The following is a 21,295-nucleotide window of genomic DNA, read 5'->3' as shown; positions in this document are numbered from 1 at the left end:
AAGTACATATGGATAAATATTCTATAATACAGACGCAATAATGTGCATGACATGATGAATCTAAAGATGTTATTCCAGTTGGAAAAGATCTTTGAGATTTTCATACATTAGATAGCTTATGGACACGGCTGGAGCAACCTTCGCCAAGTTGGGTAGCAGACCTTTGAACAAACCAGGAACACCTTCTTTCACCATTGTCTTCCTGGCAGCATCAAAGAATCCATTATACCTATGAGGATGCGCATACGTACCCTGTGCTTGGAGTCTGGTTCTAATGAGATTAACAGGATAAACCATGGAAGCACCAATCGTTCCACTCAACGCACCCATTGAAAGCACAATGTAATTAGGAAGTTTCACGTCTTCTGGTGCACAATTTTGAAGAACGGCCTCTTTTTGAAAGTACCATTTTTTCAAAGTAGAAAATGTTCCCAAGTCAATGGCAGCATAAGGAAACATACCAATTATTCCAACATACAGTCCTCGATAAAAGATCCTTAGACCGCCTTCTTTATACATTTGTTTGGCAGTGGTCCATAGAAGTCTGTTGCCACGGATGTCAGAGTCTAGCTTGGCACATTGAAGACGATACTTAAGCGTATCTATGGGGTAAACAGTCATCTGAGCACAAACACCACCAAATCCTCCAGCTGCAAATGTGGAAACTTTTGATAATTGAGTCGGATCACTAACTCCTTCCACAGTGCACATGAACCTTTTTGCGGCTTCAAAAGAACCAAACTTCATAGCACTCTCTGGAAAAACTTTTAAAACGTTGAGGCCGTTACCCACATAAAAGCCCCGCAAACCACCTTGTCTATAAATACTGGTTGCAGCTTTAAGAATTGGAGACTTGATCTTGTCAATAGGGATCTTTTGGTGTTTCAGTTCTCCAACGCTGGACGTTATCTTCTTTTTTTGAATGTAGTAAAGTAGAGGTCAAGTCTGTTCTGGCAATTAAAAAGACTTTCACTCTGTCAAATGGAGCCGTACAAGTTCTGGAGACTACCCCAGATAGACCACCTGCTAAAAAATATCCAATACTGTTCAGAATATCTTCGCCAACAGTGAAATCACCATCCGAAGAAACATTTTCCAAGTCTGAACTTATAAATTTGTAAGCTGTCTTAACTCTAGAACCACTAAGCCGTGGCATCAACAGCAGGGTGTCTCTGAACTCGTCATATGTAATTACACCATCATGCTTTGTATCTAGCCTGTTGAAAAATTGTTCAACTTGCTTATCATTGGCCTCCACTCCTAGGCCCTCTAGGTAATTTTTCACATCATTTTGATTGATAATTCCGTCTTGGTCCTTATCCAAGTTGTGAAAACCCTTGATTATTTGGGTTTCTGCACGAATTAAATACTCTTTGAACGAGTCAAAGTCAACCGCATTGAGGTTATGATTGTCCAAAGATTGAAAAATTTCCTCCACAGCATCTTTGGAATCCTTGATGGGATGGTCCAGATCTTTCACTGATTTTCTGAACCCACTTAAAGAAATGGCCCCCGAATGCTGGATGTCTAGCCGTTCGAACAATTGCTTATAGCGCCGATCTCTGGCTTCAGACGATTCCATCTGGGCATCGGGAACCCGAGCTTGATTATCGACGGAGATCATTATGGGTAGAGCATAAATGCAAAATCCTAAAAGAAACGAGGGATTATTATCGGTACAACGGACGCAAGTTTGAAGACACAAGTATAACTAAGAGAGGAGATTTTATAGGGTTTTCTGGGTGCACCAGTTGTAAGCGAGAGAAAGGTCAGATCTCCATATCGATTACATAAGCAAACTTTATTTCACCCGATGAGCTGCTTGGCAGTGTCTCTACGACTCACATCAACCAGAGTAACTTTGATAAGGGCCCAAATGGAAACATCATAGTTAACTTAACCGATCTTGTAAAAATACACTTTTTTTATCTCTCTCTAGCACAAAATTTCATCTCTGTTTTAACTCTGTCTCATCCAATATTATTTTATTTGTCTTACCCGGACTTCAGTAGGTATCGCGGTCGACAGAGAGAAATAAAATCACGAAGAGGCAAAAATCATAGTACCCTTATAGCTCACCCTTTACACATGTCTGTTAACATTCTAGGAGATCAAGTCTCAGAGGAAAGAGCCGAAAATGCTCGTTTGTCGGCGTTTGTGGGAGCTATAGCCGTCGGCGACTTGGTCAAAACCACTTTGGGCCCAAAAGGTATGGACAAACTGTTGACATCTGCCAGTTCTGGACAGTCAATCGTTACCAACGATGGTGCCACTATTTTGAAATCCATTCCTCTTGATAACCCAGCTGCCAAGGTTTTGGTAAACTTGTCGAAAGTTCAAGATGATGAGGTTGGTGATGGAACCACCAGTGTCACAGTTCTAGCTTCGGAACTGCTAAGAGAGGCTGAAAAGTTAGTAGACAGGAAGATTCATCCTCAAACTATTATTGAAGGTTTTCGCATAGCATCTAAGGCCGCTCTTGAAGCTTTGGATAAAGTCGCCGTAGACAATTCACATGATGATGCTGCTTTTAGAAAAGATTTGATCAATATTGCAAAGACCACGCTTTCGTCGAAGATTCTGGCTCAAGATAGAGATAAATTTGCTGAAATAGCCGTTAGTGCCATTCTAAGACTGCGCGGATCAACAAGTTTGGAAAGAATTCAATTGATCAAGATTATTGGCGGACAGCTTTCTGATTCATACTTGGACGATGGTTTCATTTTAAATAAGAAGTTTGGACTTGATCAGCCAAAGAAGATAAAGGATGCCAGCATCTTAATTGCTAACACATCCATGGACACTGATAAGGTTAAAATCTTTGGAGCCAAATTCAAGGTAGATTCTACCAGCAAGTTGGCTCAGTTGGAAAAAGCTGAAAAAGACAAGATGAAGGCTAAAGTGGAAAAAATCAAGAACTTCAACATTAACTGTTTTGTGAACAGACAATTGATATATGACTGGCCTGAACAATTGTTGGCTGATAGTAACATCAATACCATCGAACATGCTGATTTTGATGGTGTGGAAAGATTGGCATTAGTTACCGGTGGTGAGGTGGTGTCAACATTTGACTATCCAGGGAAGGTCAAATTGGGAAAATGTGATTTGATTGAAGAAGTCATCATTGGAGAAGAGGTCATGACGCGGTTTTCAGGTGTGTCCGAAGGAGCTGCCTGTACTATCATTCTTCGTGGAGCCACCGAACAGGTTCTTGACGAGGCTGAAAGATCACTGCACGATGCTTTATCGGTATTATCACAGACGACAAAAGAGACTCGTACTGTTTTAGGTGGCGGATGTTCCGAGATGATAATGTCAAATGCTGTTGACACTCAAGCCCAAAATCAAGAGGGAAAAAAACAATTGGCTGTTGAGGCTTTTGCAAGAGCTCTGAGACAATTACCTACAATCTTAGCCGACAATGCTGGTTATGATTCAAGTGAGTTGGTAGCAAGACTACGATCGGCAATTTATAGCGGATTGACTACATCAGGTCTGAATCTATCTAACGGGACAGTTGGAGACATGCGTCAGTTAGGAGTTATGGAATCATACAAATTGAAGAGAGCTGTGGTAAACTCTGCTAGTGAGGCTGCTGAGGTGTTGCTGAGAGTGGACAATATCATCAGAGCCAAGCCACGCACTGCCGACCGTAATCGTTGAACTGGGTAGCATCAGATAGACTCTAACATTTTATACATACCAAAGTAAGCTTACATAATATACAAAGTTACCTAGGTTTGTCTTCGCGATTGGGCCGAACACGACTGCCTAACCAATGAAATCGTGAAAATATCCAAAGTCAGCATTAGCATTGAGTTATGATCGCAGCTAGGTCTATACAAAGAGCTATTGGAACGAAACCTTTAGCTGTAAGAGCTGTGGTATTGACCACGAACTCTTTCAGGGGGTTCTCCAAATCCTCAATGTCAAGAAAAGCCGATGAAGAGCCCCTTCCCGTACTGCGTGACCTTCCCCGGCCAGAATATGGTGAGCTCCATGCTCCAGTTTATAACCCTGCAGAGAAGTACAAAGAGCAGATCGAAGAGTTGCACAAGTTTGGTCGTTACATAATGGGATGCTTGCCCAAATTTGTTCAACAGTTCAGTGTTTGGAAAGACGAACTGGTAATTTATGTCGCACCAAGCGCATTGACTCAAGTGGCTACTTTCTTGAAGGACCACACTTCAGCGCAATTCAAGGCATGTATGGATGTCACAGCTGCAGATTATCCAACCCGAACAAATCGTTTTGATGTTGTTTACAACCTTCTTTCTGTTCGTCACAACTCTCGTATTAGAATCAAGACCTATGCCTCAGAAGTCTCTCCTGTACCTTCTGTTGTTCCTCTATTCCAAGGTGCCAACTGGTTTGAAAGAGAAACCTATGACCTGTTTGGTATCTTTTTTGAGGGACACCCTGATTTGAGACGAATTATGACCGATTATGGATTTCAAGGCCATCCTTTGAGAAAGGATTTCCCTACAACCGGTTACACCGAAGTTAGATACGACGCAGAGAAAAGACGTGTGGTATATGAGCCATTAGAGTTGACTCAAGCATGGAGAAACTTCACAGTTGGTTCTTCTGTTTGGGAACAAGTTGGAGATGGAAAAGACTTTACACCAGAATCTTTCAAGCTGCCTACTCCAGCACCTGATCCAGAACCAGAAGCTGACAAGAAGAAATAGAGAGACATATATTTTTATTTATTATTTATTCCTTGGGGATTATTCCTGTAATCGCTGTTTCCCTATGTTTTCAGTGTTGACTGTAACTGCTTCAGCTCTTCCTTCTTAGATTGTAGATACTCCTGAAGGGTTTGAACTTGACTTTCAATCAAATCTACATCAGCTTTGATGGAGGAAAGACTTCCACTAGACGCTCCATTGGACGATTTCAATGAAGTTAATTTGTCCTCTTTGTACTTTAACAGTTGCTCTAGTTCATACTTGGTCATAGATGATGCGTTGACAGCAGGATCGGGATCCAATCTCTGAGATCTATCTTTTTCCACTTTTGAAATCAGTTCTTCAAGATCTTGTAATTGTCTGGTAAGTCTAACCTCTTCCCAATCCGTATCCTTAGTGGCACTGAAATCTGTTCCTACCTCTGCACTTGAGTTTTGACTTGCTCCAATCTTAGAGAGATAACTATCAGCAAAAGAATGTTTCCTAGATTCATGACCAGGGGCCGAAGAGGGCTTGGTGACTTGGGCTTGGGAAGATTTTAGATCGTATGTTGGAGTTTCTTTTGAGAACGTAGCCCTTAAGGACGCTGGAACACCCCTAGGAACCCTTTTGCCATTTGATCTTTGGTTCAGGATATGCAGAAAGACCAAACACTGATCCTTATCAATTGTTTCCGCTTGTTTTGGATTCACTAAATTCCAGGCAGAACTGATATCGGTTTGAGGTACTTTGACCAAAGTCTCATACAATTCTTGGAGGTCGTTGAACTTGATCCTTCCATACTGATCACTGGACGCGGTATAGATACTCTCATACGACGATTTGTCAGCGGGTGAGATGTACCATTCAAAATCGGAGCTCAACTTTGCATCTTCATCATCATCGTCCACCTGCGTGTTGGCAGAATAATTCGATCCTTGCGATACGGCCGAGTTGGCTTGAACCAGATGAGCCTTACTACCTGGAACCAGCCAATTAGGCAAGGTTGATGGAAGCTCTGCAATCGTGCCATTTACAAGGTCAAATATAAGACGCATTGCAATACAGAACTCTTCGAAGTCTAGTTCACCATCTTGGTCGATATCTGACAAGTCCCAAATCAGGGCCAGTTGGTCCGTATTCAGTTGAGAGTTCTTGAACACCACGGAGACTCTGTCGCCGGAAAGCTTGTTGTCAACAGGCTTCAGACCACTAAATATCTCCCAGTACTTTTTTATCTCCCATTCTTCCAGTTTCTCAGGCATTTTTGTTGTAGTGGAAAGTGAGGGAGGGCTTATGCTTGGTGGATAAGAAGCTGTCCTGAGGGTGTTCGCGAGATTAAAGATTCCATTAACTCCTCTATGTGCGGAAGTCAGATTCGCCTGCCTACTAATGACCCGTAAAACGTTACTTGATATTGCTGATGTAGTTTTATATGTAATTATGACTTTGGAGATGATTTCCTGTGGTTGCGGCCAAAAACAGAGGAGCGCACATCTCTTCCTCTGGGTCCGCTTGGACCATTTGAAGGAGCTGTAGCAGGGTTGAATACAGGACTCAATCCTCCACTACTACCAGACGAAGGTGACCTGGCAGGGAATGAATTACGAGTGAGAACAGGCGTATGCAGATTATCATTGCTTGACGTGACATTTCCTGAGTTTACACTAAACCTGTTTTGTTTCCGTTTCGTTCTCAGCAATCCTTCGAATCGAAAATGTGTTTCCTCAAGGTTTACCCTGCCAGATGTTGGTTCGTTTTGAAGCAACTCAGAACTTATTTGAGATCCTGAGCTGGTGGGTCCCAAAGGTGGAGTCTTATCAAACTGCTCCCTTCTCTCTGGTTTATTTTTCCTGCTGACGCCTCGTGGCTTCACTGGCTGTGTGGCCTGCAAATCGACTATCCCCAGCAAACGGTTTCCTTACAGAACCTCTACTACCCCTAAATAACAGATATGAGGATTTTTCCATGTTCAGGGGAATCTCGCTAGCTGGGTATACTGAAGATTTGTTCTCCTCGTTATTTGTGCCCTCGGCGTTCAGTTCATCGTGCTTCCTGAAAGTATGCCCTGATTGTTGGTTAAAGGCATCCATAAGTGGACTCTTAAAAGATGCATTCGAAGGTGACCTTGCAAGACTTCTGTTCAAGATCATCGATGCTTTCTTATCATAAACTTGAGGTGCTGATTCCATTTGAGTGATTGTTTCCATTCCACTAGCCTTGGTGTCTATCGAATTATTGTACTTGTGGTCACCTCCATCGAAGAAAGTTCTTGGTTCGTCATTGGTAAAGAATGAATCCAAGTTATTTAATGTTTCAAGCATATTGTTCAGTCCCCATTCTCCAGTATTGTTATTAACCACCGAGTATGCATCCTCTGTTGGTTGAGCAATTGGTTGATAAGGAGGATACTCTTCCGAGTGAAACTGTATCTCTTCATTGTTGTGAGCCAATTCAGCTTCAGTGTTGGAAGCGACAACACACGTAGAAAAAACTGCGTGTATATTATTTCGAGTTGTAGCGGCTGTTATTGCAGGCATTGGAATGGCCCAACCGCTTGGTTCAGGTACTCCAAATAGAGTAGCAGTCTTTTCATACTCTTTCTTGATATGCTCATTGCCCAAACTCATGCGTAGAACATCTTGGTCCAGTTGGGATCCTGAGATCAGAACATTAGTTTCCAAAACACTCAGCGCTTGGTCTGCATAATCTGTCAACAATAGCCTCAATAAAGGAGCTATAAGGTCTGCTCCAACTCCGGTAAACTGACTGCTTTCCAAGTTGACAATTGGGAAAATAAACTTCAAAAGATCCATTACTTCTATCTTGATCCAGCCTATCTTATTTGGTAGCAATCCCAACAAAAATACGAGAATCTGAGCTTCGTACAATGGTAAGAAATATTGTCTTAGGACCGAACAAAATTGACTCAGGAAGTCGTTTTTCCTTCTGAACTTATCCTTTAATAATGAATCAATGATAGCTGAAAGTGCGGGTTTGTCGTTGGCATCAGCCATTTGAGAGATAACTTTACCAGCATTTATCACATCTTCAGGGAAATTATTTTCAGTGCTAGCATGCAAGAAACTGGGCAGGTTAGCTAGTAAGGCGTAAAGCAACCGAAGATCACCTGTGCCTAAAATCTTGCTGTCTTTCAACAAATTCAAGCGGTTCAGTAATCTTAATGACGGTTCATATGCATTACTTGACCTCAAGCCCACCATAATTATTGGCTGCAATCCTTCGAATTTTCCTTCCCATTTGGGAGGAAACGTGGAGATCAAACAATTGACAGTATCTTCAGAGTCCAAATCGATCTTCGAAATAAATTTAGAAAGTGATGAAAGAACCTCTATAAATTCTTGTTCGTGGATTGTACTCAAACACGCAACACTGGACCAAAACAATTGGGGGAAGTCAATCAATGTTTCAGAGCTCAACTCAGCTGTCACAGCGTTCAAAGTCATCAATATCTGCATCGAAAACCCTTGAATATCTGGAGTTCCATCAGAAATAGTATTTGATAACCTATGAAGCATCTCCTTTAACATCCTCTGGTCCAAGAAATAAAGTAGCGATCTGAATATTTGGAAGGATCGGCATGCTATGTGACGTACGGCACAACTAGTAGCCCACTTCAATGCTGTTCTACTCCATTCTTCTTGGAGTCCAGGAAAAATTGGTGTGAATATCTGCAAAACCTCTCTAATCAATTTATCCATATTTCTGGGAGTTCTGGTACCATTTCTATTGGTTCGAAGATTATCGTACACCCATAACTTTTTAGAATAATCAGGCTGTCTAAGAAATGTGAAAATTTCTTTTGCCTTATCATTATCAATTGCTAGCTCATGAAGTAAGTGGATCAACAAAACACATGCTTGATCCTGAACAACCCGAAGATAATGGTCCAACAGAACGAAAGAAGCATGAAGAAGCAGAGCCAATTTGGTTCTCAGTATACTTGGCGAGATTGCCAGTAGGTCAACTAGAAATATCATCGATAATTGACCTAGGGAGAAAACCGCATCCACTTTGTAGTTGAACTGAAGCCCTTTCCAGATATTTGCAACATATGGCAGATCAAGTGCAATTGGTGGATTGGACAATGTCTTTGGTTGCTGAGGAACCATACATTTAGGCTCCAAGTTTGTGATTAGTTGGTTCACAAGATCTGGTCCGGCAGAAGAGGCCGATAAGTAAACGAAAACCTGTCTTGATATACCAACAAATATGGGATTTTTTCTTTCAATACTATTGTCCATTATGAATTTTGCAATTTCATGAGCATTTTGAGGATGACTACCATTTGCCAATGCAATCCACAGGGCCTCAACTTCATTTTGTATCTTGTCGCTAAATTTTATAGTTATTTCAAAGAAGTTCTGGATCACCATATTAGAGTACGCATAATTTGGGTTCTCCGGATCCAATTCAAGTTTAACAATTTGAACCCATGGAATCAAGGATACCAAGACATCCCTCCTTTGCTCAGGCCCAACTAAATGAAATATCATTGTTAGCTCACTGATTACCTTCATATGTTCTTCTTGGTATCTAGAAGCAAAGTATGTGGCCAAGTTAAACATTGCCCTCTTGTAGATAACTCTGGTCCTACTTCTGATACTCTCTGTAAACCTTTCACTAACGGAAGAATGGAAGAACCTCTTCTCACTTTCGACTAAAAATTTAGTGGCATGCGACCTGATATTAAAGTTCTCAGAACCTGAACCAAAAAGTCCCAAGGAAATGCATTCAAATAGTTTAATGGGAAAGTTAGGTTTCTGAATGAATGCCTGAACGAGAACGGTGAAATATATTTCTGACGATGCAGAGCTCTCATGGTAGCAATAGCAATTTCGGATTATCATATCGATTATTGACTGAAGATTGTCATTCATTACTAAGACGTTGAGTAATGCTTCTTTCCCCTGCGCATGTGCTTGTTTATCTTTTGACCTGCACAATGATTCGATCCATGTCATCAAGCTGTTTATATCAAAAGACATGACAACAGATAAACCATCTTCGTTTACAGATTCTGTAATGGGGCTCGTGCACAGAGATACCATACATGAATTCACCAATCTTTGTAGCTTCGTTTTTTCCATTTCTAGATTGGCACATTCGGACACGGCATCTTTAGACGCGGCAGCTTTCTTTTGCATTACTTCGTATCTACGTGTAGAAATGGGAACACATCGGCCATAGCTACTCCACTCTTCCAAAAAGGAAAAACACCCCACTCGAGCTTCAAAAGGTAGCCATTTATCTATGTCCTCATCGCTTTGTAGAATTCCCTGATAGACATTCTCCAATATTCCTGTGAAATAACTTCTTAGTGGTTGAAATTCTAAACTTTGTTGAATAGTATTTTCAGAAAGAAAAGATTTTAGTTCTTTGATATATGTTAACAGTTGTGATAAAATAGTTTGATCGGCATAAACATAGTTGATGAACTCAGGTTTCAGGTAAGAACCAGTTAATTTGTATAAAATCTGACTTAGCTCAATTCGAATCAGATTTTCTGGCCCTGTGGTAATTGAACTTGTTACAGTATCGTCGGCGAAAGTCTGAAAATATGGTTTAATGCTTTCTAAAAAAGACGTGAAAATATTGACATTAAGACAACTCAAACCGGACACTACAGTGTCCTTCAGTGCCACTGAATTTGTACCTAGGAGAGGAATAACCATTTTGAAGATGGATTTTACGCTAGTAATCGTTCTATGTTGCAGAGTAAACATTTGTTGAGACTTCTTTCTAGAATGTGATTTCGTCATTGCCAAATGGTTCTCACTTGTATTGCTTCCCAAAAGGCGAGGTATATGCATTCTCTGTTCACTCGTTGAAGTTAAAGAAGCACATGCAATCATAAGATAAATTTTGTACTCCTTGATAATGGAGTAACTCTGGCCCATATCCTTATCATTATTGATAGTGTCTAACAGTTGATCATATAGTTGGACCATCCGAACGCAGCTGTAAGTCCTACAAATTGCAATGGGGATAGGGCAGCGCTCAACAAAAATTGAAAGAATAGATGGGAAGACCCTAAACCAGAGGGCCGAATCAACACCATAATTACTTTCTGCAAGTTTAATTAAAGTATCCTTTCTTGATTTTAATTGGAGTTTGCTGAGTCTGGACTTTTCTGGGTAACTCAGTTCATTACGTTTCAGGTTGCCTGTCATCAATTCGAAAAAGTCAATCGTTTCTAAAACCTGAATAACTCTTGTTCCAAATTCTGCAGCAAATTTAGAAGTTGCTCTGATATGGCCATTTCCTTCATTATCATTTGATCCCGCTTGTGGTGCTTCGTTGAAAAAATTGTCAAATTCAACAACCAATTTAAGCAGTTTGACTCCCAACGTTCTCACATCAATACTATGGCTACAAAGAAAAAACATTGCGTTCCCTTCGAACTCATCAATAATAGCTGCAATGCTCTTCAATTCCAGTTGTTCAATAACCTCTTGTTCTTTGCTTACACTTGTGTCAGCCATATCTAACGGCATAATCTCGGTTGGTAAATGTAAGGCATCCCCTGACTGCAGGGGTTCCACCCTTGCTGATTTCTTTTCATTTCTCTTCTTGAGAGAGTCGAGCCAGCTTTCTAGAAGTTCATGGTAAATGTTAAGATAATGAAGGTACTCATTCGAGTTAAGGTACTGGTGGTTCAGAGAGTTGTGATTGTTTTTATCTTCAAGCTTGAAAGCATAATTTGTAAAGGTGTTCAATAAAATACTTTGCTTTCCGCTTACCATGAACACTTTAAGACCGGATATTGCCTCACTTGCAATCAGGACATCAGGATGAGAAGCATTTCGTACCAATAATTCGACGAGCTTTCTGAAGCTTATTACCTTGTTGAAAAAGCACCACGGAATTACTTCAATAACCGATGCAAACAGTAATGAGTATTGTTCTTTGTCCTTCTTCTGGGAATCGGTATTTGACTTCATGAACGTAAATGCGTTCTTGAACGACGAAGCAGATGACAAAGAGGAAAATGAAGCGCTAGACTTATGCGACAGCTTATCTGACGAGGCGGCTTTTTGAGAACTTGCTCCATACACCTGATCAAGGTGTAAGATCAATTCACCTATGATATGGGAGAACTCTTCATGGTTAATGTATGCAGATGTGTTTTCTTTGAACGGAATCCGTCCTGCAGGCGTTTGATCCAACTCAGATTCAAAAGTGTTTATAACCTCGTCAGTTGGAAAAGGGGGTCTCTCCGTAGAACCAGAATCCTTAAGCACATGTACGTAACACCTAATGGTAGTGGTCAATAGCATCGGTGAACCGATTGAGTTACCAAAAAAATTAGAGTGCATCACAGGAAGCAGATTATTTTCCATTTCAGAATCCAAAAGCTTGAAAGATGACAATCTAAAAAAGTAAATCACAGAGGCAACAAGCTCATCGTCGGAAACTAGCCAATGAACATTCTTCTTGGATGAGTTCGCTGTTGTCTGGCCATTTGGTTGAAGTAACAGATGGACGTATCGAATTTTCTTAACCGTTAAGTTAAACGATTCTGTGTTTCTGTAAAGATATACCCAACATAGTCTGCAAATACATCTCATAATGACGACTTTGTTTCGAATAGGGGTCTTTGAGTTGAGATTTGCGGCGAGATCGTCAATTAAAGAAACCCAATGATCCTTGAAGATTGCTTCTGTTGAAGAACATAAAGCAGCTGTGGTTAGTTGTATGACATGAATCCAAGGAATAGAAGAAGCAGCACTGTTTAGCGTCTGAGCCTTTTGAAAAATCAAATTGATGGCTTCAACCCAAGTGGGGTGATTCACTTCAGCGGTGATAACATCACTTACCGAGTAAAGAAGATGGCTCAGAACTTGACAGTAGACAATGAGTAAATTCGGATTTTGACACATTGAAAAGAATTTTCCAAAACTTTTCATAAAGTCTGCACTATCCTCAAACGACTCCAATGGAATTGTCTTCAGCTTAAGGTATCTCGACCCGTGAATAATGAAACTAAGTTGAACTTCTGATAAATTTTTCTCAGACGATGCTACATAGCCTGTTGGATATTTTTCCAAATCTGCAATAAATCTGTCGCTGACGCTGATAAAGCGCTTTGCCGAAAGACAACTTATTAGCTCAGCAAAAAGGTTCCAATTGGATGTACGAATTATACTCGTTCTCAAAAGTAAAGGATCAGCTGACTTAAGTTGTGAATAGCAGGTATCTTCAAGCTTCTCTTCTAAATCTCCAGTAAATGATTTTGTTGGAGTCTTCTTGACAACATCTATTAGGACTCGACAGACAAGAAATGTGCTTACCAAAGATTTTCTATCAGCCTGAAGAGCCGTCTCTTTGGAATCATTTACCAAAATCTCCAAATCAGAAAGCCTGACGGAAGCAACAGTCGTGTCTTGATTTTCCTCCTTTAATTTGTTCAAATGGGAACGCTCTTTCTTGAACAATTCAATATTTCTATCCACCTCTTGAGAGGCAATTAGCGCTACTTCGGCCTTGCTCTTTCTCCAGAACATCACTGAATCAATAATCGGTTTAGGGTTTTTCTTTGCTATGTTACCAAGGGAGTCAATTATTTTGTCAAAAGTGGGATCAGCTTCAGAAAGAAAATTGACCACTCCCAATTCATCGTCTAAAGCAAATTGGTCTAGACATAAATGAAGTTTTCTTTCCGCATATCTGACAAACTGTGTGAATAGTATATGCAAAGCATAATCAGCTGGAGTTTTAAATTCCGTTGCCAGGTTCCTTCTAAGGTCCAAAGTATTCTGTGATTCATAAATATAGTTATCCTTAGTCTGTTGTTGATGTTCCAGACTGATGTTTGCAGTATGTTTAGTTGATGGATCATCGAGAGTAACCTGATTCAATCCTAACCCATGACTGCCAGTTTCGACGCCGTTTGGGGACAATTGAGGTAATTTCGAAATGTTCACTGATTCTTTAGAGGCAAGAATGTCTGGAGGCAAGGTTGGAAGTTGAGCAGATTGCCTGATTTCTTTATTTAAAACGTTTGAAGAGAAATTCTCATAAGAATCATTGATATTACTCAAAATAGGTAACACATCACCGTGATTATCAGAGAACCCACTCTGTTCCCTTTGGTCTTCCAAAGATAAATCTATTGATTGATTCTGGTAAACATTGTTGGTTTCACCTGGAGAATCAGGTAGAACTTCACTATTGTCATCATTATTTTGAGGCGGAAAGGAATAACTATTCATTCCTGGATCATTCATGGTTTAGGTAGGCCTAAATAGGTACTCTGTAACAGTTCCTTCCTCCAAACAATGATAGTTGAATACGATCCTCTCTCCAAACGATGAAATCCATTATGCCTATTGAAGGTCACCTGACTGACAATAGTTCGCGACGCCATTCAACTTACTTTTTGGGGGACTAAAGATCAGAGGTAACCTGCTGATAGCGTAACTACAACTACTCGAGATAAATGGACCTTCAGCTAAGCCAATGGGTAAGCCAGTTTATGGCCTCAGAAAATGATCCACCTTGCGAAGAAATTGCAAAGGCCGTCATAGAAAAGCGAATAAGTCTTTTGCAATTAATAAAAACCCTTGGATCACATCTCACTGACGAAACACCCCATATAAGAAGTACGGCTGTTGGATGTTTGAGCAATACCTTGGCCAAGATTGAGCGACTGAACCGGGCTGATATAGAGGTTATTGCTAAGTTTTATATTGGGAAATTGGACGACAATGATGTGATGAGTAACACATTGGTTGGTCTTAGGGCTTTGACATCTTTGAAGAATTTCAATCCTGCTCTGTTAGAATCCGTGCTAACTTCAGTGCAAGAGAAATATGAACCGGCAAGCTTTTTGGCTGCTACAAGATACCAGTCCTTTCTACTTTTGGAAACAATATATCAGAAGCATTTGGATTTCATCCTGGCCAACCTCAACGATCTTTTTGTTAAGGTGTTCATTCACATTTCTACCAATGAAAAGGATCCTAGAAACCTACTAATCTCTTTCAGTTTGAACAAGCAGATATCCTCAACATTACAGGTGGAAAATTTCGCCGAGGATTTGTTTGATAATGCATTTTGTTACTTCCCAGTCTCATTTAAACCCCCTCCAAATAGTCCCTATAGCATCGCCAGTCATGACTTGAAAACAGGCCTCAGACAGGTCTTTGCAGCCACACCGTTGTTTGCAAAGGATTTGTTTCCCAATATCTTGGAGAAATTAACCTCAACGTCTCCAGCAGTGAAGTTGGATGTTCTTCAAACTTTGAATCTGTGTCTGGATACGTACGACAATGACACCATTCAAGAGTACTGGCTTACTTTGTACAATGCCCTCAAGTTTGAGGTTTTGTACAATGATTTAGCAAATATTGTTGAGTTGGCCGATATAGAGAAATTGAGCACTGAAGATGACTTGGTGTTCAAAGAAGTCATTGCCCTATTCAAAAATCTCCCTAAAAAATTCACAGATGAGCAAATCATCAAAAACCTTCAGATCATGCTGGAAGAGCTTAAGGAATATCTCCACATTTCTCACAAATACTTCAAACAAACAGTTTTACTCCTCTCAGTCATGGCTACGTCTAAACTTTCCGTGTATAACCACATTGTTGGCGAAGTGCTACCTGTTTTGCTAACGGATGAGCCGTCTACCGTTGTAGACGAAAAGAATTTGGCCACAGCCTTAAACTTTTTTATTAATCCAGATTACCCAGAGTCAAAGCTTTCCCAGTACAAGGATGACATCTTGGTAGTATTATCAAAAGGTTTAATGTCTTCATCTAACGTGGAAACAACACTGAAATGCATCTGCATCCGTTCACTAGTTAATTTGTCATTCATTTTGGATACACAGGAAGTTGCGTCAGTTATTTCTAATTTGTCGGAGCTACTTCTTTCAACTATGAAAAATGAGAAGGATCCAATTTTCCAAGAGACTCTGAATGCATTTACAAATATCTCTGCTACAATGCCGAATGTTGTTTTAGAGACAACTCTTCCATTATTATTATCTAAACTTCCAAACGAATCATCTTCTGAGATTGATTTGGAACTAGTTCGAAACGTCTTGAACGTTGTAGTGAACATTTCCCATAGCAAACTATTATTGGACTCGATAATCGTGAGACTATTGAGCGTATATGAAAGACTGTTGAATGGGAGGGTTGTTACCATGGATTACTATTATTTTTTGTTGAACTCCATTTACTTATTACTTTCCAATTATCCAGAGCTGCTGTCAAAAGACTACGCAGACCGAGTCATTCCTCAGATAACTTCTTTGACTATAGTCAACTACCGGCTCTCCAAAGAGTCTCCTGTTTATTTAAATGAAAGGATATTAGATCAATGTGGGAAGATAATCAGACTAATTATTTGTAAACTTGAACTGATACATCATCAGAAAATCCTTGATGATGCAGTTGATACATTTTTGCTAGGATCGGATTCTCCCCTGTTTTCAACAAGTTTAGGATTAGAAATTTCCCTAGTTTCTAAGCCCCCTACATTGGTGAGTTTATTCAACAAATTTTTAAGTGCAGTATCTAAGGACTGTCCTCTCAAGATTGAGCCTTTGGATGTGTTAAGTTCATTAGTTGAGATCACAAGAGATTCGAAACACTTCGAATCGCTTTTCGAGAGAATGGGTTTCCTTGAGCTTATCTGCCTTTTGGCTAACAAATACATTTCCGATTCGGATTTGGAGAAAATTTTGAATGAGTTATCGGAAACGATAGACCTTCAATCTTCTGATAGTTTGGGAACATTGGAAGTTATGGCATGGATTACAAAGTCCTTAGTTCTATCAAACAGTCCATTGGCAATGAAGTATCAAGAATACTTCTTTTCACTCCTTGAAATCCCATCAGTTGCATCGGTTTCGCCGAAGTTGTTGGAGGTTCTAATCGCAGAAGTCAGTGAATTGGAAGTGAATAAACGTGACAAAAAAATCATAAATCTCAATGTTCGTTTACTGTACAAACAAAAGTTCTACAACATCATGCTTCCGAAAATCATTGAAGGTTATAGGAATTGTGAGCAGGCATCAAAAGAAACATATCTACTTTTATTATCGTTGATCTTGAACCATGTTCATCAAAGAGAAATCATTCTATCTCACCTGGAGAATATCTTACCACTGATTCTTCAAATTATTCAAAGTGACAATGCTAAATCCAGAAATTCAGGCCTGGAGATATTAAATCTAACTATTGAATCCAACTGTATGCTTATAAAGCCTCATCTACATTCAATTATTTCAAGATTGTTGGCTATCACCAAGGACAACAGTGACCTGAACGGCCAAATCAATGCGTTACTATGCTTGAAGGAGATTGGTATTAGTAAGATTCCTCTCAGTCAATTACAACCTTTCCGAACCACTATCATCAACCAAACAGTTGCAGTCTTGAGTCACAAAAAGAGAAAAGTTAGGAAATTAGCCGCAGATGTAAGGCAGATCTATTATGAATTGGAACAGAGCTAAGAATAGAAACTATTATTATACAATATTAAAAATTTACGCTGTTTGTAGTGACTTATTCTGAAAATTGATCTTCCTCTTCCTCTTTATCAAATCCATCAGACTCATCCTCCTCCTCATCATCCTCATCATCGCTCAATCCGACTGGAGCCAAACCAGGAGTCAAACCTGGATAGGCGATGGAGCCCTTCTCAACCTCTGATCTAAATTCTGCCTCTTCTCTTTCCTCATCACGGTAGCTCTTCCTTCTTCTAACCTCCTCATTATCGGTGTTCAAAATGTCTTTCTTTAATTTTTCTATCTCAGTTCCCAACTCAGAGTTGTCTGTGGTCCAAGATAGCAATGCGGTGATCTTTTTATCAATGACTTGATCCAGCAGAGGATCGTTGGAATCTTCAGACATTTGCTGAAGCTCTTTGATATTTGAGAGCCTGGCGATTCTTTCTAGCTGGGCTTCTAAATCCTTGCTCTTCCTTTTCATCTTTCTCTTCTTAAGGTTATTTTGCTTCAGAAACTTCCTCCTTTTCTCTTCATTTCTTTTAAATTCCATTCTGGAACCTATCTGATCACTGATAATTTTAGCACTGGAGCTTTTCTTTGCCTTTTTGGCCACTTTTGCATCATTGAGCTGAGATCCGGGTATGAGGTTCACTAACAGCTTATTTATTGTCGATTGAGCAGTGGTTCTGCTGCTATCAGAGGAGAATTTATTCATTATGTTACAGAAGAGAAAGTTAGATATCTGAAATTTTTTTTCGAGCAATATGAGAATAAGACTAATTATACAGTATGGGTGAAGTAAAATGTCTGGGCAAATGCGTTATTAGTGGCCAGAAGAAAAGGAGGGTGTCGGTGCCTATTGGGGAATAGCAATATTAGAAACCGTGTTAGTCACAGAACCAACATCAAAGCGCATGATTAGCAGTATTCTTATTAGACCCACCATCGTGACAAAACTGGCTATCCCAATGGGGACAACCGCAAACACGGCAATGTTGTAGATGTCCACTGTTCTTTTGACCTTATCATCTGGTCTAGGAATAATGGGCAGGGAAATTACTCCCTCCGCATATGGCTCCTCCAGATGACTTTTGATCCTTAAGTTGGAGGTCACATAACTTTGTATAATGTATATTACTGTGAGCAGGCACGATATCAGTACCCAAGCAGGCAAATAATATAGTCCATCAGGGTTGCACACAATCGATAGTAACTGAATGACAATAACAATCAATAATGACATGGACAACATCCGGACTATTGCGCCCCAGCTGGAATAAGTCACAATCCAGCGTACCATCAGCCCATCCAGTATCGAATATGTCAAATAGCCCGATACAAGACACCAGATGCCTCCGAGAACATACTCTGAGGACTTGGCAGACGTGATGCTGTGCTGGTGGGTCCGTGGAGTCCAACAGTTTTTCAAACAGCCATATAAATCAATGGCAATGATAATCAAAGGAATGTCTTTGCAAAAGGAAAGTGCCAAATGTTGTCTAGAACTCAGAATCGCCAGTCCCATAATCCTGAGGGACTCTTGCTGTTTCTTGATGTCCTCTGATACAATCTTGGATATGTTCAAATTTGACAGGGAATGACTGCTATTCCGAGCCATTCTCCGGCTAGACGCGGTTCGGTGTAACAGCTGAGACCTTTCATATGACGGTATGGGTTCCTCTGTAGGAGTGAAACTCATCGATGTTCATATGAGGTTGCCGTAATCGATATTGCTTGCGGTTTAGATTCTTTTGAACCTTGTCTGGAGCGGGCATATTATATTTTTTTGCATGACAGGTGTTTCGAGATTTCTGTTGTTGCCCCATTACGTAAACAATTCTTCAAATAGGACACGAGTATATTAAACGTACATACGAGCAGTAGCCAATGAGACAACTAACACCACTATAAGAAGAGTCGTGGAAAATACTGATCTGGATGGTGGATCAGGGTTATTGGTATCATCGTCATCCATTCACAAATTCTCCAATTGCTCGGAGATGGCATCCAATTCCTCTCTGGTGGCGTTGTACTTCTCTTGCAACTCCTCAAACTTTCTCTCCCATTCTTCTCTCTCGTTCTCCAGAGAGGTGACCTTCTTCTCCAAAGCTTCGGCCTTGATATCGGTGTCTCTTAGCTTCTCAGTGGTCTCCTTCAAGTTCTTATCGGCAGCTTCCAATTCCTCCTCGAGCAATTGGTTCTTCTTCGTGATGTTTTCATTGTTGGTCTTGAGGGAGTGAGATTCGTTGACAGTTTCCTTGCTGGTGCTCAATTGCTCCTCCAACTTCTCCACCTGCTCTTCCAAAACGTCGTTCTTGCGGGTGAGCGCTTGGATCTGGTGGTCTTTCTCTAGGGCCTCTTGTTCAAGCACTTTGATCTTACTGTTGACATCATCGTGCTTTTCTTGCCAGGTCTCAGCGTCCAATTTGAGCTTGTTGATTTTCTTACTATGTTAGCATCATTAAAAGGTCATTTTGTCTGTCATTGAGGGTGACTTACTTCCTTAAGTTTATCCATCTTTTACTGTTGGGGTGTGTTTACTGGGAAGGGTTTCAGGTTAACCATCGAGAACCGTTGATCTAAGAGGTTTTTGTGATGTATGGAGGTATACCTGTGTTGAGGCTAAGTTGGATGTTGGATGGCATGTTCCAGGGTATCAATAGAAATGCACCTTCCCCAGGGTAACAGAAAAACCAGCCATCTTTTTCAGAGATAATGGGATCAACAAAAGAAACGCAAAAAACAAATTGATCCACCATGGAAGGAGGTCAAAAGTCCCTCTTGAGTTTATTCCCTGCTTCTACTCTTTCCATTTTTATTTTCTTTTCTTTTTGAAGTGAACCATTTGATTTCCTCCCTGATATGACATGTACCCTGTCTCAATCCCCTCGTTGAATAGCTCACATGAGGTCGGGAAGGAACAGCTAGTAGACCCGCTATCCCTAGCAAATGTCATCCAATATCAATCAACATTTCTCCATGGTACACAAAGTCACGTAATAGAGCATCGAAGTCTTTCTAGTAAAGATCAAACTTCCATGTCGTTCGATAATAATGATTTCCAAAGACACAACTCTGATACTAATCTGAGGCGGCGGAAATCAAAGAAAGCAGCCTCAGAATTGAATAGGAATTTCTCCACAGGCTCCAAGGCATCCGGTTATTCTTATAAAGTTTCTAGGAGGAAACCATTACACAACTACGAGCCATCATGGCGCAAACACTCAAAGAAACCAACAACGCATCCCAATTTTTCCACCAAGGAACAATTGTATCGAGTCATTGAACGACTCAACCTGAAGGATAGGCAGCTAGCAATTTTCTCGCCACATGGACCCAGTACTGCACCTGCTTGCATTCTACAGTACGAAACGGAAGCCTATAAATCAATTGTTCAACCTAATCCGAAACTGAAAAAAAAGGTTAAACAACTCAGCTTTGATAAAAACCAAGTTGCTGTTCTTTCTGTTGACTCTCATGAGGCAAACTTGGAAAAGTACCAGAAAATACTTAATTATCCCCTCCCCCCAAACCAGTGGAAGTGAAGAAATGATGATGTACAGCCCAGGTGTTCCAAAAGCCTCCAACTTTATCGATCCAGCTTTAATCACCCCTCCACCCTCTCCAGAACCTGCTTTTACGCCCCGACGAAGGCTCTTGAAACAAGTTCCCCATTCTCATTTCTGGATCCAAAATGAAGATTCGTTTGAAGTGTTTCAAGCTAGACTTTTTCGATTGCATGCAACCTCCACTCTACAGCTATTATCATACATTGATCAAAACCCAGAGGTGACCTTTCATTTTTCAACATTTTTCCAGGACGTCATTTTGCCTGATAGGATGTATCAATTTCCAGGCGAAAACCTCAAAGAGTTTGTGGTATTATCAGGTCGGGAAGCTGTTGATCAGTACTCCAAACTGCGAATTCTACTTACCATTTATCTGCGAAGAATTGCTGCGGGCAGGATATGCCTCGGCCTATTAAACCAGCTCAGCAACAGTGATGAAGGGAAAATAGACCAAATCTTACTCCACAACTTGATTGCAAGGGTGAGACCTATCTACGGAGACAAGGTATTGACCGACCTAGGCATAAAACTAAAACATAGTAACTTATAAGAATATAAGCAATAGC

At 40.4% G+C, this 21,295-nt stretch overlaps 11 protein-coding genes across 11 annotated transcripts; 5 read left to right on the top strand and 6 right to left on the bottom strand.

Annotated features, from left to right (window-relative positions):
• Positions 1-69: 69 nt before the first annotated feature.
• PAS_chr4_0122 (putative transporter, member of the Ca2+-binding subfamily of the mitochondrial carrier family) lies at positions 70-1,624 on the bottom strand (the record flags this gene model as incomplete). Its single annotated transcript, XM_002493483.1, has 2 exons — positions 70-912; positions 1,010-1,624. 2 exons carry the CDS (start codon positions 1,622-1,624, stop codon positions 70-72), a joined length of 1,458 nt encoding a protein of 485 aa, XP_002493528.1.
• Positions 1,625-2,088: 464 nt separating this feature from the next.
• On the top strand, positions 2,089-3,666 carry PAS_chr4_0121 (Subunit beta of the cytosolic chaperonin Cct ring complex, related to Tcp1p; the record flags this gene model as incomplete). The annotated part of the gene is made up of 1 exon (XM_002493482.1): positions 2,089-3,666. The coding sequence occupies one exon, from the start codon at positions 2,089-2,091 to the stop codon at positions 3,664-3,666; it is 1,578 nt and encodes a 525-aa protein (XP_002493527.1).
• A 158-nt stretch (positions 3,667-3,824) lies between these two features.
• Positions 3,825-4,694, top strand: PAS_chr4_0120 (Hypothetical protein; the record flags this gene model as incomplete). Its single annotated transcript, XM_002493481.1, has 1 exon — positions 3,825-4,694. The coding sequence occupies one exon, from the start codon at positions 3,825-3,827 to the stop codon at positions 4,692-4,694; it is 870 nt and encodes a 289-aa protein (XP_002493526.1).
• A 62-nt stretch (positions 4,695-4,756) lies between these two features.
• Positions 4,757-5,938, bottom strand: PAS_chr4_0920 (uncharacterized protein; the record flags this gene model as incomplete). The annotated part of the gene is made up of 1 exon (XM_002493480.1): positions 4,757-5,938. The coding sequence occupies one exon, from the start codon at positions 5,936-5,938 to the stop codon at positions 4,757-4,759; it is 1,182 nt and encodes a 393-aa protein (XP_002493525.1).
• A 176-nt stretch (positions 5,939-6,114) lies between these two features.
• PAS_chr4_0119 (Protein involved in cell morphogenesis and proliferation, associated with protein kinase Cbk1p) lies at positions 6,115-13,924 on the bottom strand (the record flags this gene model as incomplete). Its single annotated transcript, XM_002493479.1, has 2 exons — positions 6,115-6,552; positions 6,599-13,924. The coding sequence occupies 2 exons, from the start codon at positions 13,922-13,924 to the stop codon at positions 6,115-6,117; spliced, it is 7,764 nt and encodes a 2,587-aa protein (XP_002493524.1).
• A 212-nt stretch (positions 13,925-14,136) lies between these two features.
• On the top strand, positions 14,137-17,163 carry PAS_chr4_0118 (DNA repair and TFIIH regulator; the record flags this gene model as incomplete). The annotated part of the gene is made up of 1 exon (XM_002493478.1): positions 14,137-17,163. One exon carries the CDS (start codon positions 14,137-14,139, stop codon positions 17,161-17,163), a length of 3,027 nt encoding a protein of 1,008 aa, XP_002493523.1.
• A 52-nt stretch (positions 17,164-17,215) lies between these two features.
• PAS_chr4_0117 (Hypothetical protein) lies at positions 17,216-17,875 on the bottom strand (the record flags this gene model as incomplete). The annotated part of the gene is made up of 1 exon (XM_002493477.1): positions 17,216-17,875. One exon carries the CDS (start codon positions 17,873-17,875, stop codon positions 17,216-17,218), a length of 660 nt encoding a protein of 219 aa, XP_002493522.1.
• Positions 17,876-18,016: 141 nt separating this feature from the next.
• PAS_chr4_0116 (Protein involved in N-glycosylation) lies at positions 18,017-18,859 on the bottom strand (the record flags this gene model as incomplete). Its single annotated transcript, XM_002493476.1, has 1 exon — positions 18,017-18,859. The coding sequence occupies one exon, from the start codon at positions 18,857-18,859 to the stop codon at positions 18,017-18,019; it is 843 nt and encodes a 280-aa protein (XP_002493521.1).
• Positions 18,860-19,135: 276 nt separating this feature from the next.
• PAS_chr4_0115 (uncharacterized protein) lies at positions 19,136-19,677 on the bottom strand (the record flags this gene model as incomplete). Its single annotated transcript, XM_002493475.1, has 2 exons — positions 19,136-19,603; positions 19,660-19,677. 2 exons carry the CDS (start codon positions 19,675-19,677, stop codon positions 19,136-19,138), a joined length of 486 nt encoding a protein of 161 aa, XP_002493520.1.
• A 350-nt stretch (positions 19,678-20,027) lies between these two features.
• Positions 20,028-20,705, top strand: PAS_chr4_0919 (uncharacterized protein; the record flags this gene model as incomplete). The annotated part of the gene is made up of 1 exon (XM_002493474.1): positions 20,028-20,705. One exon carries the CDS (start codon positions 20,028-20,030, stop codon positions 20,703-20,705), a length of 678 nt encoding a protein of 225 aa, XP_002493519.1.
• Positions 20,706-20,709: 4 nt separating this feature from the next.
• PAS_chr4_0114 (Hypothetical protein) lies at positions 20,710-21,279 on the top strand (the record flags this gene model as incomplete). The annotated part of the gene is made up of 1 exon (XM_002493473.1): positions 20,710-21,279. One exon carries the CDS (start codon positions 20,710-20,712, stop codon positions 21,277-21,279), a length of 570 nt encoding a protein of 189 aa, XP_002493518.1.
• Positions 21,280-21,295: the final 16 nt, after the last annotated feature.

Source organism: Komagataella phaffii, chromosome 4 (assembly GCF_000027005.1).
Source record: "Komagataella phaffii GS115 chromosome 4, complete sequence".
Lineage (NCBI taxonomy): Eukaryota > Fungi > Ascomycota > Pichiomycetes > Pichiales > Pichiaceae > Komagataella > Komagataella phaffii.
The sequence above is the reverse complement of the archived record's forward strand: the minus strand, read 5'-3'. Positions and strand labels throughout refer to the sequence as shown.